This window comes from Lethenteron reissneri, chromosome 26 (assembly GCF_015708825.2).
Source record: "Lethenteron reissneri isolate LAM-NWPU_2019-01 chromosome 26, ASM1570882v1, whole genome shotgun sequence".
Taxonomy (NCBI): Eukaryota; Metazoa; Chordata; class Hyperoartia; order Petromyzontiformes; family Petromyzontidae; genus Lethenteron; species Lethenteron reissneri.
In genome coordinates, this window is record NC_083804.1 from 20,815,614 (window position 1) to 20,829,478 (window position 13,865).

General features: G+C 50.5%; 1 protein-coding gene across 2 annotated transcripts in view; it reads left to right on the forward strand.

The window, feature by feature from the left end:
- The window catches only part of LOC133347854 (roundabout homolog 1-like), a 167,716-nt gene that overhangs the window by 117,155 nt on the left and 36,696 nt on the right, over positions 1–13,865 (forward strand). For both annotated transcript variants that reach the window (XM_061560532.1, XM_061560533.1), the window contains exons 7-10: positions 6,335–6,346; positions 8,810–8,934; positions 10,449–10,620; positions 12,117–12,340. In XM_061560532.1, the coding sequence (XP_061416516.1) occupies positions 6,335–6,346; positions 8,810–8,934; positions 10,449–10,620; positions 12,117–12,340 (533 nt within the window). The remainder of the gene's footprint in view (positions 1–6,334; positions 6,347–8,809; positions 8,935–10,448; positions 10,621–12,116; positions 12,341–13,865) is intronic.

Consider the following 13,865-nt stretch of genomic DNA (forward strand, 5'->3'; position numbering starts at 1 on the left):
ACCAGTGTGACGGGGCGCCAGAGGTTAAGAGATGTTTCCATACACCGCCGTGCACGCACCGCCACCGCTCGAGTGCCAGCTCAGCATGGCCCGTGGCAGCACGCAACAGTATAGTGGGCGCCGCGGTGGCTAGGAGATGTTAACTACCTCGCCTGGTGCACAGGAGGTTGTGAGTTCGATTCTGACCCTGACGTCTGTGTGTTTGGCGTTTGCATGTTCTCCCCATGGTCGTGTGGGTTTTTCTTCGGGTTCTTCGGCTTTTCCCTCCACGTTTGGCTGCTGTGATTTTCCACATGATAAGCCACTTGCTTGAGCTCTTATTTGTGGACAGGCCGCTAAAATAAAAGTTTTAACAGTTTAGTTTTAGTACAAGCACATATACGGTAAATATTGGGTGAGCTGTGGCACAGTGGGTTAGTGCGCTACGCGACGAACTCGGACGACCTGAGCTCAAATCCCAGCCGCGGACAACATCAGTGGCGAGCGTTAATCTGAACCAGTCCTGCCCACCACCCCACCCCTTCAACCAAGCCACGTTGATTAGCATGGCGAAGTGTGGTCACGCAATCCCCGCCGTGAACGGCGTGACATAGGGAGTCCGTCATCCAGAGTTGAATCGACAAAAGGCTGTTAATTATTTGTGTTGTACATCCTGCATATTATTTGAGTTTCTCCCACAACGTGTGTTGCTGTAGCTGTAAACGAAAGCCTTCTTTCCAAACGCACGCGAGTTTTTGGCACGCTCTGCCCGGTCCGTAGAGTGAACCTCTGCGAGTGTTCTTGATGGTCGCGCGACTCCCGATGGAGCTCGGCACGTGCTCGGCGAGCGTGCCCGTGCTGCTCGTGGACGCGATGGCGAGGAGGAGGAACAGTAGCGTCAGCAGCACGCAGAGACGTGTCGATTCGGTGCCACGGCTGCCAGGCTACCACACCCCTCTGGCCGCGCGCCATTGGAGGCGGACGGCACATCCTTTGTTCTTCCCATCACAAACGCGGCTCGCGTTTTGCCCAATTTTTTTTATTCGACTCGTGCCGCGCGTTCCTCGTCACGACGTGTGACATTTGGCTCAAACGTGCCGAAGTTCCTGAAAATAAGATCCCTTGCACGTGGAGCGAAACGTCGGACATCCTGACGAACAGCACGCGGTAACAACCAGAAAGTCGCACCGGAGACACGTACAGCACAACCACAAAGAAACCCGCGCAGTGAGGGTGCATTTGGTCGTTTCCATCTCGTGGATAAAAGTTTTTTAGACCACTTACGTTTGCTTCGTAACGATCGGGCACGCAGATAATCAAGAATATTCTGCCGTGCGGATTCACCATTGAAACAATGCCTCTGGCTCTCAGTGTGCCCATTTCAGCAATTGCTGCTGCTTGCAACCAAATTAGGTGGTGACCCCTTGTCTATGGGGGGGTGGGGGGGGGGCGGGGGAGTTTCTGTCGCCGGTGATCATGCCATTAACTGTGCCGCAGCTGCGCAAAAAAGTGCTGTTTTAATGCCTGATTTAGCTGGTTAGTTTAAATTTGTTACTGCAATAAGCAATCCCGTTGCAGTAATATCCTGCAAATTATCTTGTTTTTTTCGTCTTCTTCTTCTTCTCACGTTGAAGAAATTGAGCATGAAAATCAATCCAAAGTGCGTCAATGGCACAGCGAAAGTGTTTTCCATTTCCTGTGAAAAAAAAAACCCAGAATCAATTACCCCACTTCAGCGTCGCTCGCTGCCACATCTCTAATGAATTAGTTCTCCGCCAAGAACCGTAAGGGGATGCGGCGCTGTTTGCCTCCGCGTAGATCACAGGACGATCCTTGTCATCAAAACGACAAATTAGTCCTTGCGGGCGCAGTGCTCTCGCCGTGGAAGTCTCACGTCTGCTGCTGGATTTCCTGGCCAAGCTGCGATGGCGACGGAGTCTCCGCAAGTCATCCATTGCTTGTTTGTCCTGCTAAACTAGCGCTGCTGTGGTCCTGGCTGCAGCATCTCTGCTGGATAATGACGCATCCGTTCAAATTGTCTGTGCGGTGATCAGGCAAACACGGGTTGTGGCCCACGATCGAGAGCAGAATCAGAATATTGATTTATACCGGAGGAATTCGATGAGCTGTGAAGCTACTTTTTTTCCCACAGATCGCTAACTCCGCAGGTACCCCCCACCCCGCACCCCCCCCGCCGCCTCCTCGGCGCACAGATCATTTATTTTCCAATCCCATTTTTCCCGAAACAAATAACCGAAGGTTAAGGCCTCGTATTTGAGGTCAACAAGGGGCAGACGGTTTTACAGAAAGAAAAAAAATACGAAACACGTGCGTTTGATTACTCAATATTGATCCAGACATTGCTGGCGAGGTAATAAGTGTTCAAGTGGTCCTCCCCCCCCCCCCCCCCATTTTCTTCTTTATTAATCAGAGGTATTTTGATTGGATGTAATTGGAGGGTGATTTAATGACACGGCCAGCTTTGGACATGAGCCAAGCAGCTTGTGTAAATTATAAAAGAGTAGAGAGTTAAGGGGGTTGCTTTGACCGGTTTGAGGCCCGCTCTGCTTGCTCAGCGCAATGGAGCGCGCCCTGGGCAGTGCTGAGGGTGAAGCCACGGGGCCTGGGATATTGCAAGCGATTGCACGTCTCCTAACGCTGTTAGCGTGGGACGAAGGATCCCCGACGATTATCGATCCAAATGCATTGAGAGGGGCTGGCGGGCGGTGAAGAGGCGGCAAGAGACGTGGCTCACGAAGACAGTCGCTTGTTTACTGCAGACAAGCGCTTGCTGCGAGGGAGGAATTAAAGGCTGGGGGGGGGGGGGTGAGAGCGTTTTTGCCGCGAACTTCCCCCCAATATTTTCTCGTTAAAGTGGCGCACCTGGTGATCACGGCGGGCGGGCGGGCAGGCGGGGGGGCCCCTTTGTGCCAAACTCTGCTGCTGCCGCTACCGGCGAGTGGGGGGGGGGGCGATCTCGAGATTAGCCTTGCATTTGGGAGCCCTTTATTAAATAGAGCAGGCAAGGGAAGGGGTGGGGTGGTATTTTCAGTAAACAGTTTTCATGAAAAAAGGAGCGCAGCGAACATGAAATGCCAACGCCAGTCGCTGGGATTTGGGAAGCCGAGATCAAAGGGACGAGACGAGCGGTGTGAGGTTTGTGAAATTCCTGGGGGGATGGATGGGGACAGTTATTGGCCCCGGAGAGACAGAGATTACTCGCCCAGCGGGGTAAAGGAGTGACGCTAAAAAGGCAGGCTGTGGCGCGACCAGAGCGAATTGCGGTACCGGCGATGCGCGCGTGCGCGTGCGCGGCTGGAGGATAATGGGTAAGACCGGGGGGTAGCGGGGGCTTGTGCTAATATTTCTGTCTTGGAGAATGCCGCTGACAGCAGCTGAACCGCGAGGACATATGTGCACGGCCGTGATGGTGCCTCAATGGAACCCATTGCAGCTGATTAGCGGGAGGCCATGCACATGGCCCCAGTACCCGCAGAGTGGGTTTTTTGTTGTTGTTGCAACAAAGTAGAAAGCGTCGCTTTCAGTAACGCGAAATTGTGGACGCGTTGCGTCGATGCAAATTCCAATTATTATATAATTGCTTGCGAGCTCCGGGAAGACGCCTTTGGCTTTTGTCCCGCAATTGGCACCGTGCCCACCTGACTCATGCTTTTGCGTGGCTTTTTGGTGAGTTCGAAGTAGAATGGTGGGCGGACAAACATCTGTTACGATTACAATAGTAGCGTGATGATGATGACTGAAAAGAATGATATTTCAATGAATCCAATGGTAGTATGATTTGAAAGCTATATTGCAATTCAGCGATCCGTCAATCACAGGGAACTGATCACTCCATGAAAGTTTGTTTGCTCGCTCTCCCAGGTCAGGTCGCCCTCTCAAAAAAAAAAATCCAAGTTGCATTTTAGAAATGGCATTTTTTGTTGTTGAATATAAGCGGACTGCATAGTTTGTTGTCCTTCCCCCGCACCTCCGATTAGCACGGTTGGATAAGTACGGGGCGAAAGAAGTTCAATATACATATACATCTTATCACTTGCTGGCGGTTGCTTCTCTAGTTATGAGCAGAATGGCAGACACGCAAAGATACTTCAATAAATCATGACGGGTGTGACGATCAATTTTTAGACGCTGCTAATCAAGGTCAGGGCTGGGCCACTAACAGTTATAGGGGAAGGTTGCTAACCTTTGCTTGCTTTTCATTGGACTCTTGGCTAAATTATGAACGCGGTGTAATTAACCTTTGCGATGGCTAAGTCAGTTGGACGAGTACCCAGAATTGTAGTGCTCGAAACACGTGTTCTGTGACTTTGACGACTCCCAGGCAGTTTCTTTGGGGATATTCTGCAGGGTGGTATCAATTATACGTGATTGTTTAAAATTTATTCCATTAAAATATACTTCGTGAAATATGTTTGTAAATTAAAGTTGCTTCTTGCAAAGGCAAAAACAAAGACAAAGATCTCCCGTATAGCCTGAACAGACTGTTGGGGCAAGTGCTGTTAGCGAGCACCTATGAAGGCTGGCATAGCATATGAGGGGTGGGTGGCCAACACCACACCTGGCCGCCTTTGTCTCCCTTCTTCTTGGTTATTTCGGTAAAGTCACGTAGAAGGGGAGAGCATTTCAGACGCTGTCTCCCCGACAGACCTGGTCTTCACCTGAGGACGGCTGCTTGCGTTGTGGCCGAAACGTGGTGAGAATTATTTTATTATGTTTTATTTTTATTATTACATTACTTCCCTGCTACGTGACTTTACCGAAAGAACCAAGAAGATGAATCCCTGCAGTCACGAAAGCTTTAAATCGAAATTTGTCTCCCTTGTGGCAATGCTTTTACACATCGCACTAGGTACGCATTTGAGACTGAGTAGACCTAGGGGAGGCCCAGGTACCGATTCAGATAATCGTCACCGGTGTTGGCCGTGAGTGGGAATCGAACTCAGGCCGTCGGGTTCGCAGCGCAGTGCGCGAACCGCTACACTACCGCTACACTACCGCTCTCCTGCAAATGCACATACACACACAAGCAAAGGCACACACACACACCCGTAGATGCTCGCGTATGTGCGCGTACACAAGCACACGAATAATGGCACACTACAAGGGTATGCTGATTTACACACACACATGAGTCGACACATACGAACCTGATCTCCCAAGTATCCCCTGCCCCTCGACGTGTACATACACCCACAATGCGTCTCAAAAAGATCAACGATAGACACGTGCTCGAGTCTGTTGGGTCTCATCAGAGCCTTGCAGACATATTCCGGCCAAACACAACACACACTGACACGTGCACACGCAACGACGTAGCTATCCTGTTAAATCCCTGACAGGCAGGCCACGTGCCGCTAGTGAGTGCCTATTAAGGCCGGCACGGCAAACGTAGAAAGAAGGCGTCGGATAACTCGACTTTTTCCCTCGGGTGCCGATGATGGCAGGCTGCATCAGGTACTCATTTTCACGTTGAGCCGACCAAAGGGGCAGCCAAGTCAGGTTCAGATACTGCTTGGTAATTAGCTTTGTACAGCCATGAATTGCCAGGATTGCAACACGGTGCGTGAACCACTGATACCACACCCACCCACTTACGCACACACAGACACACCTCACCTTATAGGCAACAATGACTTCACCTGACTTGATTGAATTTGCTTAGAACACCACAACAAAGTATGTTTTACCCACAATGCTGCGAAATAGTATTGGAATGACTGTTTGAGACTTGTCCAATGGTAAATGAATGAATTGGTTTAGGCAAATTTCATTACAGCCACGCTTGTGAAATTAACGGTCAGATAGGGTTCTGTTGAAGCGTGGGAGTGTGCCCTTGTTTAGGCCTGATATGGTATTTTAAAATGTCTTTTGTTCCGTAATTGCCCTGTAATTGCCCTGTAATTGACACTGCTATTCTGGACAAAGCTATTAAACCATAATAAAAACATTTACAAGGAAATTTGGGGAAATGGCAGGCCATTAAGTCACGTATGGTCATTTTGGTTATAAATTGCAACCTTTGGCTCATATAGTCTTACTGAATACATTTGGTTAATAACACTATAAATCCTATTACGGACCACGAGAAATGGAAAACTCGGCTTTAACGAAAATTATATGTGATTTAGCAGACGTGCTGCGTAAATAATACATGCTTATTACAGTTGTTTATATTTGCGTCCAACGCATTTGAAATGTCAGCTGCAGTTACTCTGCGAACGCATTGTGCCGAGTGTGCCGTTTCATCTGTGCTTTGAAGCTGCATGTGGATGATGACCCGTTGTTTTTTGTCTTCCCTCCCCGCCCTTCTCTCTCCTCCTCTCCCTCCCTGCAGTGGGCCCCTACGGTAAGTTAAAGAAGCGCAAAAAAAGAAGCTTGCACCTCTCCATTGTAACGCTCCTCCTCCTCCGCGCGCCGCTGCGCGGTTGCTAAAACGACGCCGCAATTAGGCCTCCGAACGCTCGGTGCTTACCGATTGACACAGACCGTCTCGTCCTTACCGTGGCACTCACATAGCCTCTCATCTTTTTTAACGCCTGGAATTATTCCCCCACCGCGCTTTAGAAACAAAGCCCCCGATCTGCCTGCCTGCCTGTTCACACCAAATTCTGCATGACAGCACAGTTTCCTTATCCAATTTACATAGGGTTACGATAAGAACAATATTTCATAAAGCACGCAGAAGTAGAAAATGGCAAGTGAAACGTTAAATGAGTCGGAAGGAAATCATAGTAAGAAATAAATAAATAAACAGATGGAAATGAAGCTGCTCCTTCTTGTATTATTAAGAAAGGCGGTGAGGAAAAACAAGTGGGGGGTGAGGGGGTGGGCGTGGAGGATCACACTCACCCTTTTTAAAATAGCTAATTTTGCAGAGCCACAAATTTCCTGCAACACATTTGCTTTTTATTCGGCATTTAATAACCTGCCCCGGAGCTCAGCTCGTGACAGAGTTTTGAAATGTTATAGCTACAGCTGCTCGGCGGAATGCGAGTAAATTGGATACGGGAGAGAAGATCGCGCCGACGGCTGCGTGCGATTACATTTTGCGGAGTTCACGTTGGGCTATCTGTCGGGCACTGCGGCTGGCCACTGTGTTCGGCCGCCAGCGCCCCGGCCACACCGCCACCGCCGCCACCGCCGCTCCCTCTCATGCTCGTCGAACAACCGCCGCCCGGGACGGGACGGGGGGGGCCGTGAGGCCCTGGGGCCTTCTCCTTGTGAACGTCGACGCGCGAAGTGGTCGCTCGCCTCGCTCTCGCTCAAGATGAGCAAAGCTTGGCCGTGACAAACGACATCGCGGCTGCATGCCTCAGGTGTTGATGTATAAGTTTATTTTTAATTAGCTCATGTATTGAAGCGTTGACAGCGGGGGTGGGGGGGGGGTGTGCAGTATTAAAATTAGAGCCGTGTTAAGTGAGATTCATGCTAATATTCCACGGCTTGGTTAGCCGTTGGGATAGATCGGCACGGAACCAGGTGGCCGTGATTATGAGCGTGGAATCCGCAGAGCCTTGGAGGCGAGGGCTCTTTCAAAAGGGTGTCAGCGGGGGTGCGAGAGAGCTGCTTTAGCAGGGGGCCGAGGGGAGTTGGGAGGCGGAGGGGTAGAAAGCGTTGGGGGGGGGGGGTAGCGGGGGGTGCGTGAGCAAGTGTTTTAGAACAGGAGCGAAATTCAGGAAAGAATTAATTTTGTAAACCTGGTTTGCACCTCCAGACGGCCCCTAATTATCAGAAATAGCAGCGCCGCTGCCTCGCGGAATGCAAGGCCGGCCTTGGGGCGACGCTCGTAATTGGGACACGGACCGCGCGGCGAAAGGGAACTCATTTGTGCCGCATCAGCTGTGGCCGCTGAAAGGAGAGGCGCGCTCGCCCCCTCTGCGTGGCGCCGTCCCCCCGAGGGGGTGTCGGAGAACCGCGACCCGGGCACCCTGCCCCCCCCTGTGCAGTCGGCGAGTATCGGGCGGACCCGGCGGCCGGTTTTGGTAGCTCGCGTGACTGGCGGTGAGCTACCAAAATAAATAAAACTAACGCCCTCGCCCTTCAGAAAGTGCTTCTTTCAGCCCGGTGATCGTGAGCAGCTGTTGGTATTTTTCAACGTGAACCTGATTCCGGTCTGCGTTGGGTAAATTGTTCCCTTGAATGTGACATTTTCTCGCGAGCACGCCCGCACGGCTTGGCTTTTTTTGTTTTGCGAAGGGCATCCGGGCTCGCAGCGGAGGATGTTTGGAAGTGAATGCTGTCACGTGTAGATTTTGCTCTGTGCAAAGCTTTTGTCTCAAGTGCTTCTAAGCAGAAAATTAGAGATTTTTTTCTTTCTTTCATAAAGCATGACAACAAAGGCAACAATTTTCTCATTTTGCGGATTGCTTCTGTTCTCACAGATTTGAACGTGTGCGTTTATTCCTTTAATGTTTATTTTTCTCGTATCACTGTTTGATGTGCTTATCTTAGCCAGACACTGGTAGGAAATTATCTTTCCCTTTGTAGTGCCATGTATGTCCAGTGTTTTACCAGCGTCAGATAATTGTTTATAAAAGACAAATGTGACAGTGTTCGTGCACGTGTCTTCACTTGCGCGTTCATGTGTCCACCTGTATGTGCGCGTGTGTGCCCATGCACTTGTGTGTGTGCCCATGCACCTGTGCGTGAATGTATGTTCACGCACCTGTGCATGTGTACCCAGGCACCTGTGCATGTGTGCCCATGCACCTATGCGTCTGTGCACACGTATGCCCATGCACCTGTGCGCGCGTGTATGCTCATGCACCTGTGCGTGATTGTGATTGTGTTGGTGGTGATTATGATTCAGCATCCCCCCAGTTGGTGGTGCAGCCACGCGACCAGGTGGTGGAGGAGGGACAGACGGCCACATTCCACTGCCTGGCTGCTGGGAACCCACCTCCCTCTGTGTTCTGGCAGCGAGAAGGCACGCAGGTAGGAGCCGCTGCGCCACTCATTTGCGCCCATTCCCAGACAAACAAGCTGGCAAGCCACGGCATTAAGGGAGCCTCGATTGAGTTAACGATTCAGTGGCGCGTGGAAATGTGCGAACGACTACACGCCAACGCAAGTTCGCGAACCGATTCACACGTTCGGCATGAGCTTACACGCTTGTGCTCTGACTCGCGCACAGTAATTGCATGGTTACGCAACGTAATATTAAAAATTATTTTTGATGTAATCTGTTGCAAGCCGTTCTTGTTGTGAGTTTGAGTGCCCTCTCTCTGCGCAAGCGCCCCTCGCATGTACACGTAGTGAAGGAAGCAATGTCTGTCAAAATCCGATCGCTGACAATTGGTCAGGTGCACATAATTGGACGATATTTTCAAAACTTTCACAGGGGCACTCATACTGTTGCCTGTTCCCTTTGCATAATTGTTTTTTCCACATTAAATGCACCGGCTCATCGACTGTTTACATTTTTCGCGCCAACAATGCCACTGTTGTTACGCGTAGGCGTGTGCATCCAACAACACAATACAAACAAGCCAGACAATAAACCAGAGACAATACAAATGAAAAAACAACAACATTGGATTCCATTGCGGAATCGAACCATGTTCCCATATCGTGACAACATATTAAATCGTGGGTGGAGGGAGGTAGGGGGTAGGGGTGCACGTGGGGAGTCGGTGAATGATTACAAGCATCATCCAGGAGAAAAAAGTAACATAACCCAGGGCAACGACCATGACAGGAAAATTATTTGACAGTGCAGCATAACGAAGTGCCATTGTTGGCACAAACTTTTTGAAATAATTGGAACAAATTAAGACGATTATTATTATAACTTATAGCTTTTTGTCAACCCGACGTTGAATAAAAGCCTGCGGCGTTGTGTTTTGGCTCATGGCAGTTTGTTTGACTGTTCTTCACCACGCTGATTCAGGGGTGTCTCAGGATAGGTTCAGATGCCGCTGGTCACTGATGTACGCGGATTCAAACTGACGTCACCTCGCTTCAATTCTCCAACCGCTCATAATGCGTGCAAACGGCCCGAGGATCATGCGCACAGTTTCGATTTTTCTTCGTCAGAGTTCCACTGGCCCGCCATGACCCCGGGGGTGGTGTGTGTCAAACTCGTGTGCCCCAGACGTTGGGAATCAATCTTTCACTTTCGGGCTTTGTGGGAGCATACCACCTGTGATCTCCCGGCATAGCCAGCGGCTTCGCACTTCTAACGTAGATATGCACTTACGATCAACCGCTTCACCCTCTGCAACACGGGATTCAATAGTGAGTTTGCCGCTTTTATTTCTTCATAACGATGTTTTTTCTCTCTCTTGTTGCGGCATTTGATGTGGTGTTTCATAACCGGATACCTGCAGCTGTTTATTTCTTTATTTTACTTTTCGTAGCGGCTAAATGGCACCCGGGCATATGAACACTTGATGGAATGTGCCCCCTTTCGGTCACCGCTCTTCCCTTTTTCATCTGTGCCGCCACAGAATCTGCTCTTCCCGAATCAGCCGCTGCAGTCCTCCAACCGCCTGTGGGTGAGCCCCAGCGGCGACCTCGCCGTGTCGGACGTGCGGCCGTCGGACGTCGGCTACTACATCTGCCACTCGCTCAGCGTGGCCGGGAGCGTCGTGGCCAAGGCCTACCTCGACGTCACCGATGGTACGTACATATGGACGTATGTTGAACGTCTTTCGCGCTGGTACGTAGCCAACTGCGCTAATCGGAGGTGCAGGGGGAAGGACAACAAACTAAACACAAAATGCAGTTCTAAAGCAATGAGTTTTCAATCATCCAGATGAGTTACTAGTGCACAGCTCCAGCGGCTTCCTAATATAGGAAGGAAGAGCGTTTCAGACGGCCGCAAAAGCGCTTTTGGAAGCGCGCGATGCGATGACCGTCTTTGTCCGATGGCTAGCCAGAAGTCGGTGTGAGGGTCAATTGAGTGCGCATGACGGTACGGGGCTAGCGTCACGAGCATGAGGAGATACAAGTCACCAAGTGCAGCTGCAGTGGTGTTCAGCGGGTTGACGGACTGGCACGGTGTGCCTCACAGCAAGGAGGGGCTGAGTTCGATTGCCAACCCAGGTGCCTTTCTGCATGGATATTGCATGTTCTTCCCCTGATTGTTTAGACAATATTTGGTATTGTGCAATATCTTGACAGGTAACTGGGAAATCTCATGGGGTTTCAGTCTTGGAATTGGTACAAAATAGCGAGGTGTTGCAGTTTTGGTGCTGATATTGTGAGAAACCTGCTTATGTCCTAGCATCATGGACCATTCAGGTGTCACTCATAAATACAGGGAAGGGTGAATTTGCTGTGCCTCATTGCGCAATCCACAAATGTGAAGGAGACATCACAGCGATACACTCTGCTGCTGCTGCTCCTGACTCGGTTGCCTGGCTTGACCACCTGGATGTGAAATTGTCGTTGTTGCTCTGCATCCATGATAGAGGTTTTAGGGTTAGATCGTGTAAATATATAAATGTTGTGTCGTTAAAACCCGCCACCACCCGACACAGCCAACTAGTAAGGGTTGTCACGTTAACAGAACGTGGCCAATTCGTCACTAGGACAGCACACCGGTGTGTTGGAGAGTCAACACACCGGGTGGTGGCAGGTTTTAACGACACATATTTACGCGATCTAACACAAAAAACCTCTATTATGGATGATATTGGTCGCGAAAGCGTCCGTGTTAAACTGCCCTGCATCGATGTCAGCCATACGAAAAAGAAGACTGAACAATTTTCTCGTTTTTCCCAAGGTAAGTGTTTAGATTAAATATTTTTGTGCCCTGTGAAAATTCTCTTACTTGGGGCTGCATCTGCAACTGTTTGTGCCAGGGTAATCCCATATGTCTGGATACTTTACAATCTGTAATGGTGCAGTGTGGCTGTAAATCTAAATTTTAGTACCACATGGGTGAGTAAATCTAAATGTTTTGCATTGCACACTCGTAAATTGTCGGCCCGCTTGTAGGCTTTCCTGGGTAAGTGAAAACGTAAGTGCCTAAATCTAATTTTTACATCCATCCTGCATGCGCCCAGCATAATTCACTTCACGGGGCCTTTGATGGAGTCGGTATAAAAAAAAAACTACGAAAGTTACACATTTCCGCGTGTCTCCCCTCCCCCCGCCCGTGTCACGCGCAGTCACGCTGGAGAACCTTCCACCCATCGCCCGTCAGGTGGCAGTCAACCAGACGGTGCCAGTGGCGCGCTCCGTGGTGCTGCCCTGTCAGGCGGTGGGTGGCAGCGGCGGCGGCGCCACCACTCCCACCGTCGTTTACTGGCTCAAGGGTGGCACCAGGATCCCGTCGCAGGACGGTCGCATGTCCTGGCAGGAAGGCCGAGGGCTGCAGATAAGCTACACGCGGGTACGCCAACGTACCCTCGCCGTCGCTTGTCAGTGGCTCGGGCCTCACAGGCCACCCCGCCCCCCCCCCCCACCCCCCGAAGCTTCTGCGCTACTGTCGCTCGCTCGACAACTTGTCGAGGGGGACCTCTTGAATGTGCCGATGTTCACCGACGCGCGCGTAATCTTTACCCTTGGACTTATCGCGGAACGGAAGGGTGCGTTTTGTTAACTGAGCCGCCTTTGTTCGCCGAGGTGCAGACAACATTTTTTCGTGTTCTCAACCTGAGAAAAATAATTTATCTCCATGGAGGCCCACCGGCTTGTCTTGCGGCTGTTATCGGAGCGATGAGGCGGGCGGTAGTTTGGAGCTGATGGATAGGTTAGCTGAAATGCTTTCGCACTCAAGGGAGACTCCCCATCACGGCTTATCTGGGCATAGTTTACCCACACTCCCCTCTCCAGTATCCCACCCACGGACACATGGACACATTCTCTCACACACTCCCACACACAGTTACAATGACAAATATACCAATATAACCATACAGCCCGCTGGGGCAAGCGTTGTTAGTGAGCGCCTATGCATTCTGGTATGGTGCACTAGGGGGCTGTGTGGCCAGCACCACGCTGGGCCACCTTTGTCTCCCCAGTGCTGATCTTTACGCACTCCCGGAGATAATAATGATTGAAGGTTGAGTCAACCTAGTGAAGATCCACTATCGTTTCCGATACCACTTACCACTGGTGATGCCTTTGGTTAAAAAGCAAACTCACGATGCTATATTCATAGCACACTGCCCAGATACACAAAGGACTAACTGGACAATACACTAGAAACACGAGTACAGTTGAAGATACGACTCGCCAACTGATGTTATCCTCGGTCGAGAATCAAGCACGGGGGTCGGTGTGATCACAGCAAACCAACGGCCCCCACACTCACAAAAGGCTGACGGAGGAAAACACAGTCTGGTATATTGAGGTATGCTGACACACACAGAGACAAAGATCTCCCACATCGCCTTCAGCAGACTGGGCTATTAGTGAGCACCTTTTAAGGCCGACACGTCACACGAGGGGGTGGGTGGCCAACACCACACTCGACCGCCTTTGTCTCCCCAGTGGTGATGTTTACACACTGCACCAGGTACACATTTGAGGCTGAGTCGACTTAGGGGAGGCCCAGGACTGATTCTAATAGTCGTCATTGGTGTTGGCCATGAGCGGGAATCGAACCCGGGTCGCCAGGTTCATAGCGCAGTGCGCTAACCGCTGCACTCCCTGCTCCCCATGAGCACACACACAATACAGACACACAGACACAGAACCACGTACATCTAAACTCACACGTATTTGTGGCGGGTGGTTATTGGCCTTGTCAGTGCGTGCGAATATTTAATCTCTCTCATGCCAGAAGGGAGTGGTTGGGGGCTTTTTGGATTTTTTTTGAAAGCAGCCTGCGGTTTTTTTTTGGTCACCTGATGTAACAAGCAGAGCTATCACTGGCAATTCGACCACAGGATCAGCTCTTTGTACTTCCTGTA